At 46.9% G+C, this 21,452-nt stretch overlaps 1 protein-coding gene across 3 annotated transcripts in view; it reads right to left on the bottom strand.

The window, feature by feature from the left end:
* HSPH1 (heat shock protein family H (Hsp110) member 1) overlaps positions 1-21,452 on the bottom strand; it is a 571,713-nt gene that overhangs the window by 151,873 nt on the left and 398,388 nt on the right. For all 3 annotated transcript variants that reach the window (XR_011194596.1, XM_069202180.1, XM_069202181.1), the window contains exon 14: positions 6,607-6,732. Coding sequence is in view for 2 of the 3 variants with exons in the window: in XM_069202180.1 (XP_069058281.1) it covers positions 6,607-6,732 (126 nt within the window). In the remaining variant the exon portion in view is untranslated. The remainder of the gene's footprint in view (positions 1-6,606; positions 6,733-21,452) is intronic.

Below are 21,452 nucleotides of genomic sequence, written 5' to 3'. Positions count from 1 at the left end.
TGGAGGACAAAGCCTGAATTTCACTGACCCTCATTGCGGAGGTAATGGCTACCAAAAAAGCTGTCTTCCACGTAAGGTGTTGCAAAAAGGCTTTGTGTATAGGTTCGAAAGGAGGGCCCATAAGTTTCGATAGCACTATGTTCAGCTCCCATGGAGGGGAGGGTTTCCGAATGGGTGGAAAAACTTTTTTCAAACCTTCTAAGAAATCCTTGACTACTGGTCTTGTAAGAAAGGATTCCTGAGAAGGTGACTTACGATAGGCTGTAATGGCAGATAAATGTACCTTAATAGATTACACTTGCAGACCCGATTTTGCCAAATGGAGTAGGTAAGACAGTATGACCTCCTCCTGAGCCAGTATAGGATTCTGACCTTGCTGACGACACCATACGTAGAACCTCTTCCACTTGAACGTGTATGAAAGTCGCGTGGAAGGTCGTCTGGACTCCTTCAAGATGTTCATGCACTCCTGCGAGAGCCCTAGGTGCCCATACTGCAGGAATTCAGGAGCCATGCCGTCAAGCTCAGAGAGGGAAGGTTGGGGTGAAGTATCCTGACCGCCAGCCTGCAAAGGAGATCCGGTCTGCACGGCAGCCTCCTGTGAGGTTGTTCCGATAGGTTGAGGAGATCTGTGTACCAGAACTGACGAGGCCAATGCGGAGCTATGAGAATCATTCTGGTGCTGGATCTGTAGAGTTTGTTGATCACCGCAGGTATGAGGGGGATCGGTGGAAAAGCATAGAGAAATATCCCTGACCAGTCGATCAACAGGGCATTCCCTCGAGATCCCAGACGGTAGAACCTGGACGCGAAGTCTGGGCATTTCCTGTTTACCTCGGCTGCGAAGAGATCCAATTGAGGCCGACCCCATTGAACAAAGATGTCTTCGACGACCTCATGATGAAGGACCCAATCGTGGGCGTCTTCGAGATTTCTGCTCAGGAAGTTCACCTCCACATTTTGTTGACCTGGTAGGTGAACTGCTGTAAGTGACATTCCTCTCGCTAAGAGCCAATGCCAGATGGTCTGAGACTCCTGAGATAGGGGCAGGGATCTCGTCCCTCCTGGTCTGTTCAAATAATACATTGTGGTCGTATTGTCCGTTTGTACTAGGAGAGATTTCCTCTGAATTGATGGAGCACAAGGCTTGAGAGCCAGATGGACTGCTCTGAGCTCCAGCAGGTTGATGTGGTACTCTCTTTCGTTGTCGGACCACAGGCCCTGAGCTTGAAGGGAACCTAGATGAGCTCCCCATCCCTGAAGAGACGCATCCGTTACCTGAGTGTCCGATGGGACTACCTGGTGAAACGGAGCTCCTACTGACAGGTGAGGTCTGTGCATCCACCATTGCAACGATTGGCGTGCTCCTATCGGAAGGCGTACTCTGTCCTCCCATCGGCCTGTGCTATGGTTCCAGTTGTTTTCCAGCGCCTCTTGGAGAGGCCTCATATGCAGCCTGGCATTCGGGACAATGAAAATGCACAAGGCCATGGAGCCCAGTAGAGATGTCACCTGACCGCCCGTAGGTTCGTCCGACTTCAGGAGGTCTTGACACTTTCTCTTTCTTGATAACAGTCGTTCCTCCGAAGGATACACTCTTTCGAGCTCTGTATCCAGTATTGCTCCCAGGTAGTGGAGATTTTGCGTTGGAATCAAGGTGGACTTTTGGTAGTTGACTTGAAGACCTTGAGACCTGAAAACACTGAGCACAATGTCCCAATGGTTTCTCGCCTGCTCCGGAGAGGAGGCTTTCAGTAGCCAGTCGTCTAGGTATGGGTAAATGACGATTTTTTGCTTCCTTAGATGCGCCGCTAACGTTGCTAAGCATTGTGAGAAAACGTGAGGGGCAGATTTCAGACCGAATGGAAGCACCTTGAACTGATAGTGCTAGGAGGCTATCCGGAATTTCCAATGCTTGGGAATGATCTGGATATGAAAATACACGTCTTGCAGGTCGATGGAGCACATCGTCTCCTCGATGCAGCTGAGGGAAAATCTGGTGGAGAGCCAGCATCCTGAACTTTTGCTTTTTTATGTACTTGTTCAGTAGTCATAAGTCCAGAATCGGTCTGAAAACTCCCTCTCGACCTTTTTTTGCTACCAGAAAATAACAGGAGTATACTCCCTTCCCTCTGTGCGTGACTGGAACCTTTTCTATTGCTTCTTTCCGTAAAAGGGTGTGAGCCTCTTTGCGTAATAGGTTCATGTGAGACGGATTGCATTTGGTTGGTGGCAAGTGAGGAGGAGGTTGTCGGAAAAGTAGAGTACCCATTCTCGACAATGCTGAGCACCCATTTGTCTTTGGTTATGCCACGCCACTCGTGAATGAATGCTGTGATGCTTCCCCCCACCGGAGTGGTGCACGATGCTAAGGGAAGCGAGTCCTCATTGTTTTGCTGGAGTATTGGGTGGGGACTGCTGTGGTCTGCGTGACCCTCGGTCTCTCGTGGCCTTACGAGATTGGAAAAGTGGGCGTTCTTGCCTCTGCTGTGGCCTTTGGGAACAATGAGGGGTTTGAACCCTCTGATGAAAAGGGCGCCTGTCGTAAGGTCTATACCTTCGCCTGAAGTCCTTCTTTCTCTCCAGACCCACTGCTCTCATGGTGTCCACTTCTGTCTTCATACGCGCCATCTCCTCGTTTGTATGGGTTCCAAAAAGAGAGTTCCCATTGAACGGAAGGTTTAGGATACGCTGATGCGCTTCCTGCTTCAAACCTGTCAGTCTCAACCAGGAAGACCTTCTCGCACAAACCCCATGCGCGTACCTATGTGCAGCTAAGTCTGCCCCATCTGCAGCTGCGCTGATGACCTGAATGGAGACCAGACACCCCTCCGGAAGGATCTCCTGAAAATTCTGCCTGTCCTCCCTAGGCAATTTGTCAGCGAACCTGCTCAGTGAGTCCCAGAGTGAACGGTCATATCTGCCCAGGAGTGCGGAAGCGCTGGAGACCTTCATCATGGAAGCCGCCGTGCCACACATCTTCCTACCCAGAGAATCTAGGTTTCTACTCTCCTTGTCTGGTGGGACCGTGGAGAATGATGCCACTGAGTGAGTCTTTTGGGCTGCGGCCAATATGACTGAATCCGGCGGTGGATCCGTCCTGAGGAACAAAGGATCTTGCTCAGGTACTTTATATTTCTTCAAGATCCTAGTAGGAGCTGATCTGAGGGTAGCTGGTGCTAAAAAGGTGTCCATGGTTGGTTGTAACAGACCAGGCACAAGCGGTAGCAACTTCTTTGCAACCGCCCTATGTTGCAGGGTTTCAAAGATGACTGATGAGGAGGTTGAAGGTTCCGGGACCTCTTTATTTAGTTTTTGTGCTCCCCTGAAAAGAACCTCGTTAAAGGTTGTGATGTCGTCCACCGGGGAAACTCTAGCTGGTGGAGAATCCGTTAAGGTCGGGGAGTACTGTCTTACAGAGGACCCCGACGATGACCAAGAGGGAGACCTTCTGCGATGACGTGACCGTGACCTAGATCGTCTCTGGGAGCGTGACCTGCTCCGAGATGCTTTAGCAGAGCGTTGAGGCCTCGTGGTCGGCTGGTGAGACGCAGAACGAGCCCATCCTGCCCACGCCGTTGGCGATGGTGTTCTCGGGAGAGAGGCAGAAGGAGAGTACATCCTCGAATACTCCGAGTCAGGGGAGCCAGTCGGTCTATTAAGGCTCTCCAACCACCTTGGTGACAAGTTGATGGGCGAGACATGCCCAGACGATGCAGCTCTCGACCGAGATGAACCACTTCTTATGGAGACCACCGGAGATGATGGAGTGGTCTTATCCGCCGGCGGAAGCCGATGCTCTGCTCCTTGCACGCAGGCAAAACCTGTGTCGACGTCGACAGCTGCAACGACATCGAAGGGAGTGCTGTAGGTTGTTCTGGTCTCAACGTCGAGTGCCTCGACAGTGACCGGCGATCCCTTGACCGCGACCTGCTCGACGTTGTGTGCCTCGCCATCGAGTGGTGGGCCGTCGACGGCGGATGTCTTCGTTCTCGCCGTTGAGGCAATTCCGACGTCGTTGCCCTTGACGTCGAGGGTTGTGAGGCCTTCGGTGGCGAACGGGCACGCCGGTGATGGCTCGACATCGATCGGTGGGTTACCGTCGACGGAGATCTCCCCCTGTGGTGGCTATGTTCTCTCGATGTCGTATCCTTCGACTTCGGTCGGGTCGCCGTCGACGGCGATCTATGACGGTGTGATGGTGGCAGCGATGACGTCGACGGGGAACAAACAGGTATCTTCCTACCTGCTGACGTCAATCTAGCCTGTCTCTCCTGAGAATGGCTTATTGGCTGCCTGGGAAGCGAAGAGGACGATGTCTTCTGCCTCTCATGAAGACCATGAAGCCTGATCTTCTCCCTGTCCTTCAGAGTCCTTTTTGACATGTTCTTGCAGTGTCTGCAAGTGTCAGGGCAGTGACTCTGAGGCAAGCACACAATGCAGAGAGAGTGTGGATCTGACTGGGCCTTCTTCTTCCCACAGGAAGGGCACTTCACAAAAAGAGAAGGCATTTTTCAGTCAGGAAAAAACTTCTAGACTCAGACAAAGGTGTTAGATGTCGAGTGAAAGCAGAAAAAACGCTGTTTTGAAGTATTTTTCTGAGATCTCAATGCTCCAGGATCCTCTCAGAAGAAGCCGGAAAAAAGAACTGACCTAACTGTGAACCAACTGTCACCTCTCCTTCAACCCTGAGGCATGGTGGGATACTGGAGGTGCTCATGGTCTTAAAGGCACGGTGCCAGGATCTTTATGGTTCTCCTCTGTTAACCTGCATGCAGCCTATTGGCTAAGAATGCTCCATTGTTTTCAATGTAGTTTTTTCTCTTTTTTCTCTGATGTTACTACTGCTTATTTCCCTAGGCCCAGTTATGGGGCTTTGGAAAATATTTTTTTCTCTTATTATATTTTTTAAAAGGACTGGTTTAAAAAAAAAAAAAAAAAAAAACTCCATAGAAGTAAAGCATTTTAGCCTGTTTATGATTATAGTCTGCATTGCTGTTTTACACACGTATTTAAGAGTTCAGTATAAAAATTTGTCTACTAAAAATGCTATATATATATTTTTTCGTGCATATTTCATACTTTATATGTGTGTATTTTATATATGCTCCGGGGTCCGGGGTCCCCGCACGAGGGCGGGAATATTCAATGTTTATGACTTTGATGAGGATCCCCTGGAAGAGAAAATTGAATTGTACATTCATTTTAGGCCTGTTATTATATTGTACACTACTTATTATGGTACCGGGGACTCCCATCTCGATGACTGGGATTGATCCAGGCATGTGAATCTATGAAGGATTCAATACTGGAGAACATTTCTTTTAACACCTGACCAATGATTTGTACATATTGGCCTGCTGTGATTGACATGCTCAGTGAGGCAAAGGGTATGGTGTTAGTTCTTCATAATAAACATTGCCTTTTGACACTCATCTTTGTATAAGTGTAATAAGATCAAGTAAATGGGAAAGGCCCTGGCATTGCTATAGCTAAGGAACAGGACAGTCATTCTGCAGAGGCACACTAACACTCAAAATCACAGAATGGTGAAAGGATGTGTCTGAACAAGCAGAGGCCAAGACTACTGCTGTGTCTGAGATAAAACAGAAGGACAAAGCTGCAGACATCCAATACAAGAACACCTGTACAAATGTTGCCTAAGATAGATGAATTCAGAAGGTACTTTGGCTGTTACCTTGTGTAGCAGGTGTTTGGGTTGTACAGCCCTAAAGGGAAACAATTTGATGCAGCAGTTGTGGACATATGAAACAATGCAAACAGGATACAGAAAAGATGGAGCATTAAAAAAAGTCATAAAATTCCAATAAAATAGTCTTAGTATAGAATGATAATGCTTTTTCAGAAGAAAATAAACAAAGAAGGCACAATGATGTTTATACTAAAATAAAGCCACTGACAACTTAAAAAGTATTATTTCTTAAGTTAAGTTACGGTGAAAGATGTTGAATTAAAAAAAATAAAAAAACACTGAAATCTGACTGAAAATTCTGAACAACAAACAAACAGTGTTCAAGGCCCTTAGCTGCATCAAGCAGGTAACTGAGCTGCCAATCAGCTGCATTAGCAGTGCCTTCTGAGACGGCAGAGCCAGACTGGGAACTTAAAAGCAATATAGAATTTCTTTCCCAGTAGTATTGCAAAGTTTATCTGGCCAATTACTTTAAAAAAAGTGTCAGGCAAAGATTAGGCCTTGCTGACTAAGCAATGGAAATGTCCAGATTTTACAAGCTATATTAAGAAAAAAACAGAAGAGAAAAGAATGTCATTAGAAAGGCATGTAAAATAAAACATTTTTTATGTTACATTTCAGGTGACATTATAGCTATTTTAGTATTCATTAATATAAAGTAGAGATACCATTATGGAGAACAGGTATGAAAAACCAGATGACGAGATCTAAATCCTAACGAACCAGGGGCACAAAAAGAAGAAAAACGCGTGCACCAGAATTTGTAAATATATGTTTTAATGCATGTACCATACGCTGCAGCTTGGATCTAATTTATCACAATTCTAGCATGACAGAGTGTACATTATAAAAAGCTTAGGAGGTAAGATGAAAGAATTGATGCAGAAACGTACCTTTTCACCAGCAAATTTACCATATGGTCCTGAAAGTTTATCTCTGAAATCATACACATATTCCTCAACAGCATTCTTGGCATCATTTCTGTCTTTCTCCAATTTGTCCTGCATGATCATTTTACCCTGTTGAGATAATTGTTGAATTTCATTAAGTCAAACAATTCGGAATCTATTGTTAAATTTGGGTGGAGTGTGGATTATGCGCCCAGGTAGGTTCATAGTCTTTAAGACTCCGAAAATATACATTTTCAAAAGAATGCTTTTCATGTGTTGGCATACAATTAAAGAAATTAGTTACTTACCCATACCTTCCGTACTCTACCGTTAGTTCCTAAGTTCCCATGGTTTAATTATTCCTGGTCGACGAGGTGGGAGACCTATTGCAACATTCAAGTAGCAGCAAAAGGGAATTGCATTGAAAAACAATATAAGCAGTGCCACTAGAGAAGCACGATCACCCAACTGGGAAAGATCCGAACCTCAGCCAATGAGATGAGAGTGCACTGAAAGCAACTCAACTCTGAGGCTTCAATTACTCGTTTCTATAGCACTAATGTGAAACAATAGGGAGAAACTAGGATCCTGGCCCCTGGCGCAGGGAGGAAGATGTGTAGCAAGTCAATCTATTCAAAATACCAATACTGGAGAATTGTCGTTGCATGTAAGCAACTTATTTCTTCTCCAGTACTGAATCTTTCATAGATGCACAAGCTCAAGTCAGAGAGCACATGTAAGGAAATGCCTCCTTGGCATGGTTGCCCCCTGACTTTTTGCCTTTGCTGATGCTATGTTTACAATTGAAAGTGTGCTGAGGCCTGCTAACCAGGCCCCAGCACCAGTGTTCTTTCCCTAACCTGTACTTTTGTATCCACAATTGGCAGACCCTGGCATCCAGATAAGTCCCTTGTAACTGGTACTTCTAGTACCAAGGGCCCTGATGCCAAGGAAGGTCTCTAAGGGCTGCAGCATGTCTTATGCCACCCTGGAGACCTCTCACTCAGCACAGACACACTGCTTGCCAGCTTGTGTGTGCTAGTGAGGACAAAACGAGTAAGTCGACATGGCACTCCCCTCAGGGTGCCATGCCAGCCTCTCACTGCCTATGCAGTATAGGTAAGACACCCCTCTAGCAGGCCTTACAGCCCTAAGGCAGGGTGCACTATACCATAGGTGAGGGTACCAGTGCATGAGCATGGTACCCCTACAGTGTCTAAACAAAACCTTAGACATTGTAAGTGCAGGGTAGCCATAAGAGTATATGGTCTGGGAGTCTGTCAAACACGAACTCCACAGCACCATAATGGCTACACTGAAAACTGGGAAGTTTGGTATCAAACTTCTCAGCACAATAAATGCACACTGATGCCAGTGTACATTTTATTGTAAAATACACCCCAGAGGGCACCTTAGAGGTGCCCCCTGAAACTTAACCGACTATCTGTGTAGGCTGACTAGTTTTAGCAGCCTGCCACAAACCGAGACATGTTGCTGGCCCCATGGGGAGAGTGCCTTTGTCACTCTGAGGCCAGTAACAAAGCCTGCACTGGGTGGAGATGCTAACACCTCCCCCAGGCAGGAATTGTCACACCTGGCGGTGAGCCTCAAAGGCTCACCTCCTTTGTGCCAACCCAGCAGGACACTCCAGCTAGTGGAGTTGCCCGCCCCCTCCGGCCAGGCCCCACTTTTGGCGGCAAGGCCGGAGAAAATAATGAGAATAACAAGGAGGAGTCACTGGCCAGTCAGGACAGCCCCTAAGGTGTCCTGAGCTGAGGTGACTCTAACTTTTAGAAATCCTCCATCTTGCCGATGGAGGATTCCCCCAATAAGGTTAGGATTGTGACCCCCTCCCCTTGGGAGGAGGCACAAAGAGGGTGTACCCACCCTCAGGGCTAGTAGCCATTGGCTACTAACCCCCCAGACCTAAACACGCCCTTAAATTTAGTATTTAAGGGCTACCCTGAACCCTAGAAAATTAGATTCCTGCAACTACAAGAAGAAGGACTGCCTAGCTGAAAACCCCTGCAGAGGAAGACCAGAAGACGACAACTGCCTTGGCTCCAGAAACTCACCGGCCTGTCTCCTGCCTTCCAAAGATCCTGCTCCAGCGACGCCTTCCAAAGGGACCAGCGACCTCGACATCCTCTGAGGACTGCCCCTGCTTCGAAAAGACAAGAAACTCCCGAGGACAGCGGACCTGCTCCAAGAAAAGCTGCAACTTTGTTTCCAGCAGCTTTAAAGAACCCTGCAAGCTCCCCGCAAGAAGCGTGAGACTTGCAACACTGCACCCGGCGACCCCGACTCGGCTGGTGGCGATCCAACACCTCAGGAGGGACCCCAGGACTACTCTGATACTGTGAGTACCAAAACCTGTCCCCCCTGAGCCCCCACAGCGCCGCCTGCAGAGGGATCCCCGAGGCTTCCCCTGACCGCGACTCTTTGAACCTAAAGTCCCGACGCCTGGGAGAGACCCTGCACCCGCAGCCCCCAGGACCTGAAGGACCGGACTTTCACTGGAGAAGTGACCCCCAGGAGTCCCTCGCCCTTGCCCAAGTGGAGGTTTCCCCGAGGAATCCCCCCCTTGCCTGCCTGCAGCGCTGAAGAGATCCCGAGATCTCTCATAGACTAACATTACAAACCCGACGCTTGTTTCTACACTGCACCCGGCCGCCCCCGCGCTGCTGAGGGTGAAATTCCTCTGTGGGCTTGTGTCCCCCCCGGTGCCCTACAAAACCCCCCTGGTCTGCCCTCCGAAGACGCGGGTACTTACCTGCAAGCAGACCGGAACCGGGGCACCCCCTTCTCTCCATTCTAGCCTATGTGTTTTGGGCACCACTTTGAACTCTGCACCTGACCGGCCCTGAGCTGCTGGTGTGGTGACTTTGGGGTGGCTCTGAACCCCCAACGGTGGGCTACCTTGGACCAAGGACTGAACCCTGTAAGTGTCTTACTTACCTGGTAAAACTAACAAATACTTACCTCCCCTAGGAACTGTGAAAATTGCACTAAGTGTCCACTTTTAAAACAGCTATTTGTGAATAACTTGAAAAGTATACATGCAATTTTTATGATTTGAAGTTCCTAAAGTACTTACCTGCAATACCTTCCGAATGAGCTATTACATGTAGAATTTGAACCTGTGGTTCTTAAAATAAACTAAGAAAAGATATTTTTCTATATAAAAACCTATTGGCTGGATTTGTCTCTGAGTGTGTGTACCTCATTTATTGTCTATGTGTATGTACAACAAATGCTTAACACTACTCCTTGGATAAGCCTACTGCTCGACCACACTACCACAAAATAGAGCATTAGTATTATCTATTTTTACCACTATTTTACCTCTAAGGGGAACCCTTGGACTCTGTGCATGCTATTCCTTACTTTGAAATAGCACATACAGAGCCAACTTCCTACATTGGTGGATCAGCGGTGGGGTACAAGACTTTGCATTTGCTGGACTACTCAGCCAATACCTGATCACACGACAAATTCCAAAATTGTCATTAGAAACTGATTTTTGCAATTTGAAAAGTTTTCTAAATTCTTAAAAGACCTGCTAGGGCCTTGTGTTAGATCCTGTTTAGCATTTCTTTTAGAGTTTAAAAGTTTGTTAAAAGTTTGAATTAGATTCTAGAACCAGTTTTAGTTTCTTAAAAAGTATTCCGACTTTTAGAAGCATAATGTCTAGCACAGATGTGAATGTGGTGGAACTCGACACCACACCTTACCTCCATCTACAGATGAGAGAGCTAAGGTCACTCTGTAAACTAAAGAAAATAGCAATGGGCCCCAAACCTACCAAAGTACAGCTCCAGGAGCTTTTGGCAGAGTTTGAAAAGGCCAACCCCTCTGAGGATGGCAACTCAGAGGATGAAGATAGTGACTTGGAGGGAAATTCCCCCCCTCCAGTCCTACTTAGGGAGAGCAGGGCTTCTCAAGCCCTGACTCCACAAATAATAGTCAGAGATGCTGGTTCCCTCACAGGAGGGACCAACAACTCTGAAATCACTGAGGATAACTCCAGTGAAGAGGACATCCAGTTAGCCAGGATGGCCAAAAGATTGGCTTTGGAAAGACAGATCCTAGCCATAGAGAGGGAAAGACAAGAGATGGGCCTAGGACCCATCAATGGTGGCAGCAACATAAATAGGGTCAGAGATTCTCCTGACATGTTGAAAATCCCCAAAGGGATTGTAACTAAATATGAAGATGGTGATGACATCACCAAATGGTTCACAGCTTTTGAGAGGGCTTGTGTAACCAGAAAAGTGAACAGATCTCACTGGGGTGCTCTCCTTTGGGAAATGTTCACAGGAAAGTGTAGGGATAGACTCCTCACACTCTCTGGACAAGATGCAGAATCTTATGACCTCATGAAGGGTACCCTGATTGAGGGCTTTGGATTCTCCACTGAGGAGTACAGGATTAGGTTCAGGGGGGCTCAAAAATCCTCGAGCCAGACCTGGGTTGACTTTGTTGACTACTCAGTGAAAACACTAGATGGTTGGATTCAAGGCAGTGGTGTAAGTAATTATGATGGGCTGTACAATTTATTTGTGAAAGAACACCTGTTAAGTAATTGTTTCAATGATAAACTGCACCAGCATCTGGTAGACCTAGGACCAATTTCTCCCCAAGAATTGGGAAAGAAGGCGGACCATTGGGTCAAGACAAGGGTGTCCAAGACTTCAACAGGGGGTGACCAAAAGAAAGGGGTCACAAAGACTCCCCAGCAGAAGGGTGATGAGACAACCAAAACTAAAAATAGTAAAGAGTCTTCTACAGGCCCCCAAAAACCTGCACAGGAGGGTGGGCCCAGAGCCTCTTCACAAAACAATGGGTACAAGGGTAAAAACTTTGATCCCAAAAAGGCCTGGTGTCATAGCTGTAAACAGCATGGACACCAAACTGGAGACAAGGCCTGTCCCAAGAAGGGTTCCACTCCAAACTCCCATCCAGGTAACACTGGTATGGCTAGTCTCCAAGTGGGATCAACAGTGTGCCCAGAGCAAATCAGGGTTCACACTGAAGCTACTCTAGTTTCTGAGGGTGGGGTGGATTTAGCCACACTAGCTGTCTGGCCGCCTAACATGCAAAAATACAGACAGCAACTCTTAATTAATGGGACTAGAATAGAGGGCCTGAGGGATACAGGTGCCAGTGTCACCATGGTGACAGAGAAACTGGTTTCCCCTGGCCAATACCTGACTGGAAAAACTTACACAGTCACCAACGCTGACAATCAGAGAAAAGTACATCCCATGGCAATGGTTACTTTAGAATGGGGAGGGGTCAATGGCCTGAAACAGGTGGTGGTCTCCTCAAATATCCCAGTGGACTGTCTGCTTGGAAATGACCTGGAGTCCTCAGCATGGGCTGAGGTAGAGCTAAAAACCCATGCAGCAATGCTGGGTATCCCTGAACTGGTGTGTGTGAAAACAAGAGCACAATGCAAGGCACAGGGTGAAAAAGTAGAGCTGGAGTCTGGAAAAATGGCCCAGCCTACCAAGAGAACAGGAAAGTCAGTTGGGAAACCAACTGCAACACAGCAAAAGAAAGGGAACCTCTCTTCTCAGGAAGAAGTTCTGCCCTCTGAGGGAACTGAGCCTTTGGAGCTTGAACCTTACCAGGTTGAGCTCTTAGGCCCAGGGGGACCCTCCAGGGAGGAGCTGTGTAAGGGACAAGAAACCTGTCCCTCTCTTGAAGGCCTTAGGCAGCAAGCTGCTGAAGAGTCCAAAGGCAAGAAAAATGGAACCCATAGGGTCTATTGGGAGGATGGACTCCTGTACACTGAGGCCAGAGACCCCAAACCTGGTGCCACTAGGAGAGTGGTAGTGCCTCAGCTGTTCAGAGAGTTCATCCTAACATTGGCCCATGACATTCCCCTTGCTGGACATTTGGGACAAACCAAGACGTGGGAGAGGTTAGTCAACCACTTCTACTGGCCCAATATGTCCAACATGGTTAAGGAGTTTTGCCTCTCCTGCCCCACCTGTCAAGCCAGTGGTAAGACAGGTGGGCATCCAAAGGCCCCCCTCATTCCACTTCCAGTGGTGGGGGTCCCCTTTGAAAGAGTGGGTGTGGACATAGTTGGTCCACTGGAACCTCCCACAGCCTCAGGAAATATGTATATCCTGGTAGTAGTGGATCATGCTACCAGGTATCCTGAAGCTATTCCCCTTAGGTCGATTACTGCCCCTGCAGTAGCCAAGGCCCTCATTGGTATCTTTACCAGAGTGGGTTTCCCTAAGGAGGTGGTGTCTGACAGAGGTACCAACTTCATGTCAGCATACCTAAAGCACATGTGGAATGAGTGTGGAGTGACTTATAAATTCACTACACCATACCATCCACAAACTAATGGCTTGGTTGAGAGATTCAACAAGACATTAAAAGGCATGATCATGGGGCTCCCAGAAAAGCTCAAAAGGAGATGGGATGTCCTCTTGCCATGTCTGCTTTTCGCTTACAGAGAGGTGCCACAGAAGGGAGTAGGATTCTCACCCTTTGAACTTCTGTTTGGTCATCCTGTAAGGGGACCACTTGCCCTTGTTAAAGAAGGCTGGGAGAGACCTCTCCACGAGCCTAAACAGGACATAGTGGACTATGTACTTGGCCTTCGCTCTAGAATGGCAGAGTACATGGAAAAGGCAACCAAAAACCTTGAGGCCAGCCAACAGCTCCAGAAGTTTTGGTATGACCAAAAGGCTGCACTGGTTGAGTTCCAACCAGGGCAGAAAGTCTGGGTTCTGGAGCCTGTGGCTCCCAGGGCACTCCAGGACAAATGGAGTGGCCCTTACCCAGTACTAGAAAGGAAGAGTCAGGTCACCTACCTGGTGGACCTGGGCACAAGCAGGAGCCCCAAGAGGGTGATCCATGTGAACCGCCTTAAGCTCTTCCATGACAGGGCTGATGTGAATCTGTTGATGGTAACAGATGAGGATCAGGAGGCAGAGAGTGAACCTCTCCCTGATCTTTTGTCATCAGACCCAAAAGATGGCACAGTAGATGGAGTGATCTACTCAGACACCCTCTCTGGCCAACAGCAAGCTGATTGTAGGAGAGTCCTACAACAGTTTCCTGAACTCTTCTCCTTAACCCCTGGTCAGACACACCTGTGTACCCATGATGTGGACACAGGAGACAGCATGCCTGTCAAGAACAAAATCTTTAGACAGTCTGACCATGTTAAGGAAAGCATCAAGGTGGAAGTCCACAAGATGCTGGAATTGGGAGTGATTGAGCGCTCTGACAGCCCCTGGGCTAGCCCAGTGGTCTTAGTCCCCAAACCTCACACCAAAGATGGAAAGAAAGAGATGAGGTTTTGTGTGGACTACAGAGGGCTCAATTCTGTCACCAAGACAGATGCTCATCCAATCCCAAGAGCTGATGAGCTCATAGACAAATTAGGTGCTGCCAAATTTCTAAGTACCTTTGACTTGACAGCAGGGTACTGGCAAATAAAAATGGCACCTGGAGCAAAAGAAAAGACAGCATTCTCCACACCGGATGGGCATTATCAGTTTACTGTTATGCCCTTTGGTTTAAAGAATGCCCCTGCCACCTTCCAAAGGTTGGTGAATCAAGTCCTTGCTGGCTTGGAGTCCTTTAGCACAGCTTATCTTGATGATATTGCTGTCTTTAGCTCCACCTGGCAGGATCACCTGGTCCACCTAGGGAAGGTTTTGAAGGCTCTGCAATCTGCAGGCCTCTCTATCAAGGCATCCAAGTGCCAGATAGGGCAGGGAACTGTGGTTTACTTGGGACACCTTGTAGGTGGAGGCCAAGTTCAGCCACTCCAACCCAAGATCCAGACTATTCTGGACTGGGTAGCTCCAAAAACCCAGACTCAAGTCAGGGCATTCCTTGGCTTGACTGGGTATTACAGGAGGTTTGTGAAGGGATATGGATCCATTGTGACAGCCCTCACTGAACTCACCTCCAAGAAAATGCCCAAGAAAGTAAACTGGACTGTGGAATGCCAACAGGCCTTTGACACCCCGAAACAGGCAATGTGCTCAGCACCAGTTCTCAAAGCTCCAGATTATTCTAAGCAGTTCATTGTGCAGACTGATGCCTCTGAACATGGGATAGGGGCAGTTTTGTCCCAAACAAATGATGATGGCCTTGACCAGCCTGTTGCTTTCATTAGCAGGAGGTTACTCCCCAGGGAGCAGCGTTGGAGTGCCATTGAGAGGGAGGCCTTTGCTGTGGTTTGGTCCCTGAAGAAGCTGAGACCATACCTCTTTGGGACTCACTTCCTAGTTCAAACTGACCACAGACCTCTCAAATGGCTGATGCAAATGAAAGGTGAAAATCCTAAACTGTTGAGGTGGTCCATCTCCCTACAGGGAATGGACTTTATAGTGGAACACAGACCTGGGACTGCCCATGCCAATGCAGATGGCCTTTCCAGGTTCTTCCACTTAGAAAATGAAGACTCTCTTGGGAAAGGTTAGTCTCATCCTCTTTCGTTTGGGGGGGGGTTGTGTAAGGAAATGCCTCCTTGGCATGGTTGCCCCCTGACTTTTTGCCTTTGCTGATGCTATGTTTACAATTGAAAGTGTGCTGAGGCCTGCTAACCAGGCCCCAGCACCAGTGTTCTTTCCCTAACCTGTACTTTTGTATCCACAATTGGCAGACCCTGGCATCCAGATAAGTCCCTTGTAACTGGTACTTCTAGTACCAAGGGCCCTGATGCCAAGGAAGGTCTCTAAGGGCTGCAGCATGTCTTATGCCACCCTGGAGACCTCTCACTCAGCACAGACACACTGCTTGCCAGCTTGTGTGTGCTAGTGAGGACAAAACGAGTAAGTCGACATGGCACTCCCCTCAGGGTGCCATGCCAGCCTCTCACTGCCTATGCAGTATAGGTAAGACACCCCTCTAGCAGGCCTTACAGCCCTAAGGCAGGGTGCACTATACCATAGGTGAGGGTACCAGTGCATGAGCATGGTACCCCTACAGTGTCTAAACAAAACCTTAGACATTGTAAGTGCAGGGTAGCCATAAGAGTATATGGTCTGGGAGTCTGTCAAACACGAACTCCACAGCACCATAATGGCTACACTGAAAACTGGGAAGTTTGGTATCAAACTTCTCAGCACAATAAATGCACACTGATGCCAGTGTACATTTTATTGTAAAATACACCCCAGAGGGCACCTTAGAGGTGCCCCCTGAAACTTAACCGACTATCTGTGTAGGCTGACTAGTTTTAGCAGCCTGCCACAAACCGAGACATGTTGCTGGCCCCATGGGGAGAGTGCCTTTGTCACTCTGAGGCCAGTAACAAAGCCTGCACTGGGTGGAGATGCTAACACCTCCCCCAGGCAGGAATTGTCACACCTGGCGGTGAGCCTCAAAGGCTCACCTCCTTTGTGCCAACCCAGCAGGACACTCCAGCTAGTGGAGTTGCCCGCCCCCTCCGGCCAGGCCCCACTTTTGGCGGCAAGGCCGGAGAAAATAATGAGAATAACAAGGAGGAGTCACTGGCCAGTCAGGACAGCCCCTAAGGTGTCCTGAGCTGAGGTGACTCTAACTTTTAGAAATCCTCCATCTTGCCGATGGAGGATTCCCCCAATAGGGTTAGGATTGTGACCCCCTCCCCTTGGGAGGAGGCACAAAGAGGGTGTACCCACCCTCAGGGCTAGTAGCCATTGGCTACTAACCCCCCAGACCTAAACACGCCCTTAAATTTAGTATTTAAGGGCTACCCTGAACCCTAGAAAATTAGATTCCTGCAACTACAAGAAGAAGGACTGCCTAGCTGAAAACCCCTGCAGAGGAAGACCAGAAGACGACAACTGCCTTGGCTCCAGAAACTCACCGGCCTGTCTCCTGCCTTCCAAAGATCCTGCTCCAGCGACGCCTTCCAAAGGGACCAGCGACCTCGACATCCTCTGAGGACTGCCCCTGCTTCGAAAAGACAAGAAACTCCCGAGGACAGCGGACCTGCTCCAAGAAAAGCTGCAACTTTGTTTCCAGCAGCTTTAAAGAACCCTGCAAGCTCCCCGCAAGAAGCGTGAGACTTGCAACACTGCACCCGGCGACCCCGACTCGGCTGGTGGCGATCCAACACCTCAGGAGGGACCCCAGGACTACTCTGATACTGTGAGTACCAAAACCTGTCCCCCCTGAGCCCCCACAGCGCCGCCTGCAGAGGGAATCCCGAGGCTTCCCCTGACCGCGACTCTTTGAACCTAAAGTCCCGACGCCTGGGAGAGACCCTGCACCCGCAGCCCCCAGGACCTGAAGGACCGGACTTTCACTGGAGAAGTGACCCCCAGGAGTCCCTCGCCCTTGCCCAAGTGGAGGTTTCCCCGAGGAATCCCCCCCTTGCCTGCCTGCAGCGCTGAAGAGATCCCGAGATCTCTCATAGACTAACATTACAAACCCGACGCTTGTTTCTACACTGCACCCGGCCGCCCCCGCGCTGCTGAGGGTGAAATTCCTCTGTGGGCTTGTGTCCCCCCCGGTGCCCTACAAAACCCCCCTGGTCTGCCCTCCGAAGACGCGGGTACTTACCTGCAAGCAGACCGGAACCGGGGCACCCCCTTCTCTCCATTCTAGCCTATGTGTTTTGGGCACCACTTTGAACTCTGCACCTGACCGGCCCTGAGCTGCTGGTGTGGTGACTTTGGGGTGGCTCTGAACCCCCAACGGTGGGCTACCTTGGACCAAGGACTGAACCCTGTAAGTGTCTTACTTACCTGGTAAAACTAACAAATACTTACCTCCCCTAGGAACTGTGAAAATTGCACTAAGTGTCCACTTTTAAAACAGCTATTTGTGAATAACTTGAAAAGTATACATGCAATTTTTATGATTTGAAGTTCCTAAAGTACTTACCTGCAATACCTTCCGAATGAGCTATTACATGTAGAATTTGAACCTGTGGTTCTTAAAATAAACTAAGAAAAGATATTTTTCTATATAAAAACCTATTGGCTGGATTTGTCTCTGAGTGTGTGTACCTCATTTATTGTCTATGTGTATGTACAACAAATGCTTAACACTACTCCTTGGATAAGCCTACTGCTCGACCACACTACCACAAAATAGAGCATTAGTATTATCTATTTTTACCACTATTTTACCTCTAAGGGGAACCCTTGGACTCTGTGCATGCTATTCCTTACTTTGAAATAGCACATACAGAGCCAACTTCCTACAGCACAGTATTCAGCAAACAAACTATACATGTTAGATGCTTGCCAGTGTCAGATTCAAGAATATTTGCAAGTGGGAAGAGGCTCACCTTTGAGGAAAAGGTTAGATAAGGCAGTTTATCCAGTTTATCCAGTGTATCCAGCAGTGTCTTGTAAAAGTGTGGCAGCTTCACAGCATCATCGTTTTGCAGACGTACGATAGACAATGAAGCATTAAGTGCTGTTGTGGCTGCAAAACCAGTTGTGGAATGGGCCGACAGTGTGGATTTCAATGCACGACCAGACTTAGGGTGAATTAGTTAATAGCTTCAGTCATCTCACTATCTTTTGCTTTTAAAGTGTGTCCTACTTGTGGGTGACCAAAGGCTGGTCTCATTGTAGGAAACACTATATGGATAATGTAGAATTTTGAGAATCTGCAGACATCCATGGAGTGCAGGACATCTTTCTCTATTCAAAGTGGGATTCTGGAAGAACACACAGAAAATAATAGTTTCATTCAGATTAAAGTCAGAGGGCACTTACAGGTTGAATTTTGGATTGCTGTTCAGCAGTACATTGTCTCTCCAAAGCACAGACAGCGTTATTTGAGGGTGAACGTGTGAACTTCATGCTCTTCAGTAGACGTAAACAACAAAGTTGTATTTAATGATACAATCTTGATGTTAGCTTTATGTAGGTTCAATAGTTCAATAGGTTCTGTCATCAACAAGTTCCATGGTTATGTTTTTTTTTTTCCCTTCCAGATATCCCCTTAATTAGGACACGTTAATCATTTAAGCTGTGAATGCAAATGATTGATATAGAATCCATGTCTGTTTTATGTCGTGTCTTTGTGCAACATAATTACATTTGCTCAAATACATTCACAGAATTTTATCTGAAGTCACCTGTTCTGTTCTAAGTAACTTGTTGAACTGTGAATGAAGTTTCATGAAAAACTGGTAACTGTCCTTTTGAATGATACTCACAGTCTTGTTGAATGAGAATAAGTAAGGGAACATTAAGTCACTTTCTGCTTATTGTTTCTTTTGAAAGATTCAACAGTTCCCATGTATAAAAAATAAATTATAAAAGCTAGACAGTGTGTGAAAAGGCTGAGAGGGGCATCATGCCAGTATGGAGCACAAAGGACCGCATCACATACTTTAACTGAGGACTGAAAAGAAGCGATTCGAACTAGCTGCGAACATAAGACAAGAATAGCAGGTCCTTCTATTATACTTAACATTGTGTCCAACAGGAATGTGGGTGTGAACCATCAGAAATTCAAATCAGGGTTTTCTTCTGTGCCAAGATTACAGAAGTAAGGAAATTAGGGTGGGGTGTTACAGAGTATACTTCCGGTGACATAATATTTCTTGCTGTTCATGCTATTAGTAAGCAGGCATTTACCATTTTGTTTTTATTGTAGTAATAAATGGATCTATTGTTTAAGTGTTCTTGAGTGTGTTCTTCCTTTGTGAAAGAGGTTTTGGGTTCCACTAACTATCCTTGTTAATTCTCATAGGAGCGATCAATACTTGAAACTCATCTCACTCAAATATTGCTCAGTGGGATGTAGGGTGGTTGCAGTCGAAATGGTTTTCAATCTCAAATTGGTACACTGACGAAGTCCTTTGTGCCAGGGGGTCTAGAAAACCAAAATTTGGGTTGTGTTCTAGATATAACGTCTAGAAATTATATCAACTGTTAAGCATGATTTTCAGTTCCTGAGGAAAAGCTGGGACTTTCAGGTGGGAAAGCCTTGAATAGACCTCAGAGAATTCCTTTGATTTTTGTCAAAAGAAAACACAAGGTGTTACATGAGCATCTGAACCTTGACACAGATGCAATGGAGGCATACTTCAGACCTCACTGAACCAAGTGTACCAAACAGGGCAAGACAAGCACCAAAATCAGATGCAGTTCTCCATCTTGACACCACAGACAAAGGCATTTCCTTTTGGCTTGGTACGTTTCAGTAGAAGATGAGGCTTGGGACTGGACTAAGATATCTCAGCAGTCTTGCGGAATGTTTAGCTGTGTGAAGCCTTGGTGTTTAAAAGCTCAGTGATGCTGGAAAGTGGTGTAGGGTTGCTGTGTTCACCCTCAATGGCAGATCACAGTGTCTTCATTGAGAAAAGGCCTTCTTCCAAACGGAAGAGATCCGTATACCAATACCGGCAATGGTGGGGCTATTAGTGTTAGCCTGAATGCTTCACTCTTGGCTTTGCTGAGCATTCTGGATAAGGGGAAGTGTAGGTAAGGAGTAAAATGTCCTGAACAATGATATCAAAAATGCATCTCCCCTAATCCTCGGGTATCATATGGTCGTGAAGTAGTCATTCTTTGTCTGATGCCACTGCACACAGGTCGAAATGGTTTCTTACCTATAATAGTACCTTTGTAGCTTGAAGAAGTTTCTGGTTTCACATGCTGTGCATTATTCTGCCATGTATTGATTGAGTCCGGAGTATTTCCCTAGTGGCCACAGTCCCTTTGTTTTAGGGGGCGTCGACGGGTCCAATATTTGGTGCTTTGTCCAGCCTCCTGTGACGTCCTACGTCCTCCCTTTATCCTGTTTTCGTGGTCGTAACCTTCAGAATTTTTTTTTATTGTATTTTCTTCTTCCTCTTCTTCCCCATCTTCTTGGGAGAGGTGGGTGGGTCGATTGTGAATCCAGAAAATTCTTAAAGCTGCAAAACTACTATTAAAGGTGAGAAACCATTTCGTTTTGCAGCATTAATCTGTTGTGGATTCACATGCTATACACTGATTTTTTTCCTTCATTGTGGAGGTTGGTTTGAAGATGAGCTTGAATTTGTAAATATGTTTTGAAGCCTCTTGTCCCACCTGCACTTCCTTATTTAATTGCATGTCTGTACAATAATGTTTTGTGAATGCTTGAATTGATGACCTAGTAGCTGCCATGCAGATGTCCTGGATTGGAATATTTGCTAAAAAGGCAATTGTTGCTCCTTTCTTTCTTGTAGCACGTGCTCCTCGACGTGCTAGTTAGTTGTGCTCCAGCACTTGTGTGACAAAATTGGACAGCTTGTCAAATCCATCAGGCAACAGTTCCTATTGTTACTGCTTTGCCTATGTTTTGTTCGCAAATGAAACAAACAGCTGCTTTGTCTTTCTTATTGTCTTTGTTCTTTCAATATAATACATGATTGTTGTTCTTTCATCAAGTGTGTGTAATGCCTTCCCCGCTTTAGTTTTTGGTTCTCGGAAAAAACTTGGTATTTGAACAGATTGACTAATATGAAATTGAGAAATTACTTTTGGTAGAAAATGGGGGTCTGTTCTTAAGACCACTCTGTCTTTGTGTATTTGTAGATATGGTTACTGCACTGTAAGTGCCTGTCATTCACTTACTCTGCAAAGAGATGTCTTATATGTGTGTATTTTCAAAGCAGCTTTATGTAAAGACTCAAAAGGATGGTTTTAAGTTCCATGCCGGCATTGGCACCTGTCTTGGCAGTGCTGTTTTCTTGGCTCCTACCAAAAAAACGCTTTATGACTGGTGATGTATAGAAGCTTCTCCCTGCAAAACCTCTATTATATGCTACAACTGCAGTTAGATGCACCCTGAGGTATAAGTGAAATTGCAAACTAAGGATGTGCGAGATATTTTAACACGGTTACTCCTGAAGCAATCTGATGAAATGATCCTGAATTTTTGCA

The sequence above is a fragment of the Pleurodeles waltl genome, chromosome 8, assembly GCF_031143425.1.
Source record: "Pleurodeles waltl isolate 20211129_DDA chromosome 8, aPleWal1.hap1.20221129, whole genome shotgun sequence".
Taxonomy (NCBI): domain Eukaryota; kingdom Metazoa; phylum Chordata; class Amphibia; order Caudata; family Salamandridae; genus Pleurodeles; species Pleurodeles waltl.
The sequence above is the reverse complement of the archived record's forward strand: the minus strand, read 5'-3'. Positions and strand labels throughout refer to the sequence as shown.